Below are 10345 nucleotides of genomic sequence, written 5' to 3'. Positions count from 1 at the left end.
TTAATGATCAATCAATCCATTGTGTCAATCGGCTTAGATCAATGGGACTGACGTGGTATACTAAAAGACACAAACTAATGAAAAGACACAAACTAATGAAAAGACACAAACTAATGAAAAGACACAAACTAATGAAAAGACACAAACTTGAGTTGAGAGTTTAAAAACTGACCGAAATGGAACACACTGATCTTAGACAATTGGTTGTCCTACACCCAGAGGACACCGCACTGCACACAGAGGACACTCTACTAGACGTCACCACCCCTATCAACCTAGCAGACCCTCTCCTAGACACCCCTCCGCCCCATCCAGACCCCATGCCACACAACAGGGCGGCCCACCCACACCCCTGATGCATATCCTCACTGCTCCACCCAGACCTCATCCCACACACAGCTCACCCACACCACTGATGTCCATCCCATACACTCTTGCATCAGCCTCACCACCGCCCACTCTCCCCCTCACTCTCCAACCATACACATACGCACAGGCGGTGACCAGAGCCATCCCCAGCACACACAGCATTGAGCAGATGTTCAGGGAATTCTACACAGCATGGGCCCAGGGCAGAACCTCTGGAATGTAACAACAATGTGAACAATGGAGTACAAATCACTCACTATATCATCCTGGAATATACAAGGTTTGAGGTCGACTGCCCTTGGCATCAAGAGCAGAACCCCAGACTTTGCCAAAGAGATTGCAAACATAGACATCATTGTTCTACAAGAGACATGGCACAGAGGGGACGGCCCCACTGGCTGTCCTACTGGCTACAGAGAACTCGTGGTACCATCTACAAAACTGGCAGGAGTCACCCAGGGAAGGGACTCTGGAGGTATGCTAATATGGTACAAATCAGAACTAATCCACGCCATTAAGCTAGTAAAAACTGGAACTTCTTCCATCTGGCTGGAATTAAACAAGGAACTTACCACAACCGAAAAAAATGTCTACCTGTGTGCCACCTACATCCCCCCAATTGAATCCCCTTACTTTACAGAGGAATTTTTCCCCACACTAGAAGAGGATATCAGCCATTTCCAGGCACACGGTCACATTGTAATTTGTGGAGACCTAAATGCCAGAACAGGACAAGGGCCTGACACCCTCAACACACAGGGAAACAAACACTTACCAGGAGGGGGACACATCAGCTCCCCAACATGTCCCCCGAGATACAATCACGACAAAACAACAAACAAACATGGGTCACAACTGCTACAGCTCTGTCGCTCACTGGGTCTGTACATCGTTAACGGTAGACTCCGAGGGGACTCCTTCGGTAGATATACATACAGCTCATCCCAGGGAAACAGCACGGTAGATTACTTTATCACGGACATAAACCTGGCATCGCTCAGAGCTTTCACAGTCAGCCCGCAAACACCCCTGTCAGACCACAACAGAACCACAGCCTATCTAAACAGATCAACACACAGACACAAAGAACAAATGCCAAACAAACTACATACTATAAAAAAAACGTTACAAATGGAATGAACACAGCGCAGAAGCTTTCCAAAATGCTATTAGGCAAAAACAAGTCCAATCACAACTGGATCAGTTCCTAGAAAAAACCTTTGAAGAAAACAGTGAAAGTGTAAACAGGGCAGTAGAAGGCCTCAATCATATATTTGAACTAACAGCCTCACTAGCAAACCTAAAAGTATCAAATAGGAAAGCCAGAAAAAAAAAATGTTGAGAATGACAAATGGTACGATAATGACTGCAATAATCTCAGGAAAAAATTAAGGAAACTATCAAACCAAAAACACAGAGACCCAGACAACCACAACACACGTCTCCAATATGGGGAAACACTGAAACAATACAAGAAAACAGTAAGAGAAAAAAGAGATCAACATGTTAGAAACCAACTGCAAGATATCGAGGATTCCATACAGACAAACAGCTTCTGGGAAAACTGGAACAGACTTAATAAGCTAAAACAGGACGAACTACCCATCCAAAATGGAGATATATGGGTGAACCATTTTTCTAGCCTCTTTGGCCCAATCGAGAAGAACAAAGAGCAAAAACAAATAAAAGATAAACTACAAAACCTAGAGTCAGCCGTAAAAGACTACCAGAATCCACTAGATTCCCAAATCAACCTAAAAGAACTACAAGACAAAATAAAAACACTTAAAACCAAGAAGGCCTGCGGGGCAGACGGTATTCTAAATGAAATGATCAAATTCACCGACCTCAAATTCCAAATAGCCATACTAAAACTCCTAAATATCGTGCTCAGCTCTGGGATCTTCCCCAGCACATGGAATCAAGGGCTGATAACGCCACTCCACAAAAGTGGAGACAAATATGACCCAAATAACTACCGCGGGATCTGTGTAAACAGCAACCTCGGAAAGATCCTCTGCATGATCCTCAACCACAGAATTCTAAACTTCCTCACAGAAAGCAATGTCCTGAGCAAATCACAAATTGGCTTTCTACCAAAATATCGCACAACAGACCACATTTACACTCTAAACACCCTAATTGACAACCAATTAAACAAAAACAAAAGCAAATTATTCTCCTGCTTTGTCGACTTCAAAAAAAGCATTAGATTCAATTTGGCATGAGGGTCTGATGTACAAACTGTTGGAGAGTGGCATTGGGGGGAAAACCTATGACATCATAAAATCAATGTACACTAACAACAAATGTGCAGTTAAAATAGGCGAAAAGCACACAGACTTTTTCCCCCAAAGCCGAGGAGTTAGACAGGGATGCAGCCTGAGTCCAACACTCTTCAACATATATATCAACGAATTAGCAAAAACGTTAGAACAGTCCACAGCTCCAGGCATCCCCTTGGCAAACACAGAAATCAAATGCTTACTTTTTGCAGATGACCTGCTGCTGCTGTCTCCAACCAAGGAAGGACTACAGCAGCAACTTGATCTCCTACACAAATTCTCCCAGAAATGGGCCCTGACAGTGAACCTAACTAAAACTAAAATCATGATATTTCAAAAAAGATCCAGCCGCCAAAACCATCAATTTTTCCTAAATACAATCCCACTAGAACAAACAAAAAACTATACCTACCTTGGCCTAGACATCAGCAGCACAGGGAACTACAACCAAGCTGTAAAGGACCTGAGAGACAAGGCAAGAAGGGCATTCTATGCTATCAAAAGAAATATCAAAATAGACATCCCAATTAAAACCTGGCTTAAAATACTGGACTCTGTGATAGAACCAATTTCCCTCTATGGTTGTGAGATCTGGGGACCATTAGCAAACCATGACCTTGAAAAATGGGATAAACACCAAACCGAGACCCTACACACAGAATTCTGCAAATCCATTCTCCGTACCCAGCGAAAAACACCAAATAATGCATGCAGGGCAGAATTAGGACGATACCCACTAATTATCAAAATAAAAAAGAGAGCACTTAAGTTCTACAACCACCTAAAAGAAAGCGACCTAGATGCACTCCATAACAAGGCACTCACACACAGCGAAACCCTAGAGAGATGCCCCCTCAGCCAGCTGGCCCTGGAACTCCGGGCACAAACACAAACAGAGCCACGAGATAGAAAACCCATTGGACTAAACCAAATTATAAAACAGCAAAAGGAAAACTACCTGACACACTGGAAAGAAGCAACACAAAAGCAGAGTAAACTAGAATGCTATCTGGCCCTAAACAGAGAATACGCAGTGGCAGAATACCTGAGCACCGTGACTGACCCAAAACAAAGAAAAATCTTAACCAGGTACAGACTCAGTGAGCACAGTCTTGCGATCGAGAAAGGTCGTCACAGGCAGACCTGTATCCCGAGAGAAGACAGACTATGCACCCACTGCACACAAAATGAAGTGGAAACCGAGCTACACTTCCTAACCGTCTGTCCATTGTACCAAGACATCAGAGACACATACTTCCCACAGATTACAACCACACACAGAGATTTTGAAAACATGACCAATGACAAAAAACTCCCATATCTGCTGGGCGAAGTACAACAATGTGCAAACACAGCAGCAAGATTCGTGAGTTGCTGTGATAGGAAAAGGATATCAAACGGAACACAACCACCCTAAAGACTAATCATTGGGTATATTCCGGCACTATAACTGCACCCAGTGATCTTGGTACATAGAAATTGATCTATTGAAGATTCTGACTTTCAAATGTACATATTTTTCGTTTTGATTGTATTGCTGTATTGTATTATGCTTTCTGCTTTGGCAATGTAAACGTATGTTTTCTCATGCCAATAAAGCCCTTTGAATTGAATTGAATTGTGTCTGTGTGTCTGTGTGTCTGTGTGTGTGTGTGTGTGTGTGTGTGTGTGTGAAGCAGGTATTTCACATGGTGTGCATAATGGTTTCTCATTAAGCCACAAAGCAAACATTGGCTTTCTCCCCGCATACAACACACACACACACACACACACACACACACACACACACACACACACACACACACACACACACACACACACACACACACACACACACACACACACACACACACACACACACACACACACACACACACACACACACACACACACAGCTGTGTGTGAAAACAATGTCATGATGATGATTGGCTGTGTTGTTACAGTAGAGAGCAGAGAGGCTCTGTTCCACTTTTTACTTCTTCTCGACTCTATCATCCCTAGATACTCCATTTATAACTCTGAGAGTTACATTCACAATCAGACTTCATTGTCACATTACAGGTGAAATGAGGGAAAGCAAGAAGAAGAACATAGAAGGAAAGCAACAGGTCCAGAGAAGAATCAAAGATAAGCTGTATATATATACATGCATACGTAATGAGCCATGTGGTCCACAGCGTAGGAGTCCATCTCCTGTTTCTGTAGCGTGAGGCGGCTTGCTGTAGAAGACCACCCCCTGGACATGATATACAAGACCACCCCCTGGACATGATATGCAAGACCACCCTCTGGACATGACTCTAGTATGTCACAGAGGCTTTGCACAAATGTTCACTATTTAATAAAAAAAAGAATCTCACACAGATGCGTTCCCGTTCTTAAAGCAGTGGTGTCCAAAGTCCGGCCCGCGGGCCATTTGCGGCCCCAGGACACATTTTATACGGCCCTTGGCTTCATTCCTAAATTGTATTATGAACGGCCCGCCTGCACCTTCAAAAAAATAAAAAGATTTATAAAAGTGAAAGTTGCATTTTCCTCCTTCGCCTCAGGATAGCAGCACCTTCTCTAGCTCTTGCTTAACCCTAAAACCGAAATAAAGTAACAATAAAACGTCCAAAAACGCCCAAAATACGCCTATAATCGGAAATTTTCACGCGTGCGCGCTCCGCGAGCACGCAAGCTGGCCCTTGGGTGTTTTCATATTTTCTAATTTGGCCCCCTTTGAAAAAAGTTTGGACACCACTGTGTTAAAGGGTTAACCAAAAGGTAAAACTCACCATTGAGCCCGTTGGGAACAGTTCTGTGATGGTGGGCTGCAGACAGGTCATCCAGAGACCTCCTCAGCGTCTTGCTCTCCGATGCTTTGTGGTGGAGGGCGTGGTGGGTGTGGTTGTGGGCGTGGTGGTGGGCGTGGTGGTGGGGGTGGGCGTGGTCGGGACTCCCGGCGCTGCCAGCGCTGGACGTGCTGCTCCCGTCGCCCAGGTCCCGCAGAGTACAGCCTCCTCCTCCTCCTCCTCCTACGACCGCCACGGCCGACGAGGAGCAGCCTCCTCCTCCGTTCAGGTTGCTGAGGCTGGACTGGCTCTCTATGGAGCTGCGAGAACCAGCCCCTCCCCCTCCTCCTCCTCCTCCTCCTCCTCCCTGGATGCTCCTCATCTCCTCGTCCAGCATCACCACCATCTCCTTCAGCTCCGTGTTCTCCTGTACCACCGCCTCCTGTGATTGGACGGCATGATTTGAGTACGTTTACTTGAGTGCTGGACTTATTACGTTTTAACTCGTTCACTGCCAATGACGTGTGTGATATGTTTTGGTGTTTTCAGTGTTTATACGCTAGATGGCGCTCTTCGCTAACCCTATGAGTCACCACTTCACTCCCAGTGAAGGAGCAAATCACGTGATTGCAAAAAAGAAAAAACAGCCACGTTCACTTCCATGTTAATGGATTTAGAAAAAAGCCTTTTTCTGTGCTTTCTGTTGCTTTTTGGCAAAAACAACATACATTCAACTGACAATAATTATGGAACAGATTATCGCAACGGCACAACCCCTTTTTCATGTCAAGGACCCCCAAAATGACATGTATTTGGCCGCGGACCCCCATCTCAAAGTATGTTGTTCCAGGGACCCCCCAGAAGCAAAGATTTCAGTTAAAAATGTTCCTTAAAAAAAAAGATATATATTCAAATATTTGCACACACATTTTCACGATTTTTTAAAAATAGCAGATCTACAAGCTCATAGCGCGGCACTCGGTGCCGCGCTATGAGCTTGTATATCTGCTATTTTTGAATAGCCCAAAGACATCTATCTTAAAATGACAGAGATGCGTTCCCCCGGATTGAACGGGTCAATAATGTATCACTGTCTGGTCCGCCTCCTCTCTACCTGGTTGTCCTCCAGCTCCCGGAGCTTCTGCTGGTAGACGCCCAGGTCCTTCCACAGCGCCGTGGCGGTGTGGCGGCCGAAGCGCTGCCACTCGCGGCCCAGCTTCTTGCCCTTCTGCCGGTCGTCGTCCAGGAAGCAGCAGAGCTCACGCAGCTCCGCGTTGTCGTTCTGGAGCTTCTGGTTGACCTCCTTCAGGCTGCGGATCTCATGGAGGTGGACCTGAGGCCAAGTGGTAGAAGAACGGTCCATGGTAAATGGACTGCGGGCCATATTTTCTCTGGTGCCTTTTACCCATTATCCCTAAACGTCTTTGGCATTTTTTACTATTTTTAAAAACATTTTCAAACAGTTGAACCAGCCGATCTACATCGATACGTTGTGAGCTATTAGTAGTGTATATCTATCTGTCATTTAATGTCACTGTGCATTGAGTACAAAAGGACCACATTTGAAACAAGCCATTAGGCTGTCATGGGCTTTTTAAATCCTATTTAGTTCTGACCTTGTATCTAAACTGTACTTTCATGTGCAAACTTCTAAATAAAGTATTCAATCAATCAAACTCTAACACTCTGCTCATAGACCCAACATTCCACTACCGTGCGAGGTCTCTGTCTTTAGTAAAAGATAAACTAAACTACTTCTCTACTCACCAAATGAAAGGCTGGTTTGTGTTTTTTAAAGTCTATTCTCCAGGGTGGGAGGCCTCTCAGCACTCCACCTTCTCTGTAGAATACACTTTATGGGCAGAACATAAAATATGTCCGCCAGATTGAAATTGTATTTACTCCACTGCGCCCTCTACAGATTTAGTCAATATAAATTATCATTTACCAGACCTGTAGGGGGCGCAGTGGACCGGTGGTGGGCCGGACCGGCCCACCACCCCCCGGACTGTTTTGTCAACGGGGGGGGGGGGGGGGGGGGGGGGGGGGTTTCACTGTCTGTTTCAGCCCAGCCCTGCACATGAACTCTGCAGCCGCACTGAGGCCCCTGCTGGAAAGCATCCCAGCCCAAACATTAACGTAACTAATAATTGGGCCACACGACCCTGAAATGACCGTAATAATCCTAAAACGGGAGCAAAAATATTTGATTAAAAAAAAAAAAAAAAAAAAACTTTTTTTTTTTTTTTTTTTTTTTTTTTTGGGTGGCCCAGCGGCCCACTGGCCCGCGGCCCACCGGGCATTTGCCCGGTACGCCAAATGACCAGTCCACCCCTGCTGAGAGGCTTTCCACCCTGGAGGATTGACTTTATAAAACACAAAACAGCCTTTGTTTAGGTGAGTAGCGAAGTAGTTTTGTTTATTTTTTTACTAAAGACGGAAAACTCTCACGGCAGTGTAATGTTCGGTCTATGAGAATAGCAGCGCGTTAGATGAGTAGCCCCGCCCCCATTTGGAACCTCTCCCTCCGCTGTGTAGCTCTGAGATGAGGTCCCACAGCGTCGGGTAATGGCAGGTGACGACACCGGCGAAAATTGTCCACTATGCATGATTCTGACCTTTTTCCACATATCGTATCCAAAAAGTAAAGGTCATCCCTACTGCTCTCAGATGTTTTACATTTTAGCGGCCAAGAAAATCTAAGTAACAGGTTGAAACAAGCTTTTAAATCGCTTTTCTAGTCAGCCTGTGGCCATGTTTTCCCAATGCAATCGTACGGGGAGCAGTACAGCGCATGCGGACGGGGGTTGACTGGCCACAGGCTGACTAAAAACGCGATTTAAACGCTTGTTTCAACCCGTCGGTAAAACCTTCTTGGCCGCTAAAATGTAAAACATCTGAGAGCAGTAGGGCTTTCATTTACTTTATGGATACGATGTGTGAAAAAAGGTCAGAATCATGCATAGTGGACAATTTTCGCCGGTGTCCTCACCTGCCTGTACCCGACGCTGTGGAACCTCATCTCAGAGCGGAGGGAGAGGAGCTAGGCTATGAGTAGCTAAGCTTAGAAGTAAAAGTGTAAAACAATTGAAATACTTCAGTAAGGTAAAGTAAAAAATACCTCAACATTGTACTTAAGTACAGTACTTGATGAGTAAATGTACTTAGTAATAGTTCCTGACCTGCAGGCTGCGGTTCACGTCCTTCATCCTGTCTCCCTGCTCCAGCATCAGACCCATCCTGTCTGTCTCCGCCCGGCGGAGCCTCCGCACCAGCTCCTCCTGGCCGAGGAGCTGCTGCTCCTCCTGGCCGAGGAGCAGCAGCTCCTGGTCGGACGGCCGGCCGCCCGCGTCCCGGTGGTCCCGGTGGTCCCGGTGGTCCCGGTCCCCCACTGCGTCCATTATGTATTATTATTATCCCCCCACAGAGCAAAGCAGAGCACCGTTTGTTTCCAATTAAAGCTCCAAGTATAATATTTCCAGGTGAATCCTCAGAGTTTCTTCAGTGAAAACGTCATTAATCCCAGATCCATGTTAGATGATGATCATCATGCTGCTTCCAGAACAGATCAATGACATAATAATACAACAACAACAACAACAACAACATGCATAATTAATCCTGTTGTTTCCTCTGAAGGGACGCAGGTTGCTCCACAGCCCGGGTCAGGAGCAGGTGACCCAACTAGGCTGAGCTCCGTTAATCCTGTCGGTAGGATTCAACACAAATACAACTATCTATAGATTCTATAGCAGCCACGAGATCCACTCTGTTAACAAATAATACAAAAACAATATGAATTCAACTTGTTGTGTATGATGTATCCTCCTCTGGAGTCCGGTTCTTGTTGTTAGAGAGCGCAGTAACGGACGGACTGACCCACTCACAGAACAGTGAACATTCACTGACCACCAGGCTGCTTCTCATCGTAGTAACTTCTGTGTTCACGCCTCTTTCTGTGACGCACGCGGAACTAGGGCTGTCCAGCGTGTTCTAATGTGAGAGTGACGACATTGGCGTTGACTCCCATCGGAAGAATTGAATGCGGAAATGCTAGTTCTATATCAATGAAATAGTTCCAAATGTGTGTAACTATTACAGCCCATAGCGGCCCGCTTAGTGACGAGATCAACGCGTGTCGTAACTCTCTCTCTCTATGGGTCTGGGGGGCTGTCACTATTTAAGTTGACGATTAATCGTCGCTCAAATAATTGCGATAAACAATTTAATTGTGTGTTTGGCATTGAACATTGGAACATGTGAATGAAAATGTTATTTCTGTTTGCCTTTTAGGCTTCCTAATCAAAAAATGCACAGATATGACAAATAACTTAAATATACAAATACATTATTGACATATTTAATCATTTTGTTTAATGAAAAAAAAAAAAAGCGATTTCTGCTTTTTTATATTTGAAAATGTGTGAAAAATTTTCAACATGGAAACGATTATGATGATTATGCAAAAATAATTGCGATTATCTCAAATAATTGTGATTAGACGATTATGTAATAAATGTGACAGGCCTGTGCAGGCCTATTAGGTAATAGTTTGACCAGTTGTAAGCCCCTTATTTCCTGCATGTATAACCTACTGTACAAAAAGGAGCTAGCAGTAATGGAATATATTATATTCCATTACTGCTAGCTTCTTTTTTCCATCTGTGTTGTCATTGCGTTCGGGTAGGCCTACCTCCTAGCTTTATCCACCAGTACACTCTAGTGTTGAGAAACTGTCACTGCACATCTCAGTAAACAGAAATCTCATTTGTATTACTGGAAATGTATGGCTGTAGACATCTACAGTGGTGTAAAGTAACTAAGTACATTTACTCACGCACTGTACTTAAGTACGATTTTGAAGAAATTTTACTTTACTGGAGTATTTCCAATTTTCTGTGCTTTTACTTATCTACT

At 44.6% G+C, this 10345-nt stretch overlaps 1 protein-coding gene across 1 annotated transcript in view; it reads right to left on the bottom strand.

The window, feature by feature from the left end:
- LOC308074145 (coiled-coil domain-containing protein 85C-A-like) overlaps positions 1-9577 on the bottom strand; it is a 72722-nt gene extending 63145 nt beyond the window's left edge. Inside the window, exons 1-3 of the mRNA XM_080413477.1 lie at positions 8611-9577; positions 6543-6761; positions 5432-5870 (exon numbers count right to left, since the gene is read on the bottom strand). Coding sequence (XP_080269603.1) covers positions 5432-5870; positions 6543-6761; positions 8611-8829 — 877 coding nt within the window. The 5' untranslated portion in view covers positions 8830-9577. The remainder of the gene's footprint in view (positions 1-5431; positions 5871-6542; positions 6762-8610) is intronic.
- Between the last annotated feature and the right edge of the window lie 768 nt (positions 9578-10345).

The sequence above is a fragment of the Gymnoscopelus braueri genome (assembly GCF_963280865.1).
Source record: "Gymnoscopelus braueri genome assembly, chromosome: 19".
Lineage (NCBI taxonomy): Eukaryota > Metazoa > Chordata > Actinopteri > Myctophiformes > Myctophidae > Gymnoscopelus > Gymnoscopelus braueri.
Note: the sequence above shows the minus strand (reverse complement) of the source record. Positions and strands in the feature narration are given on the sequence as shown.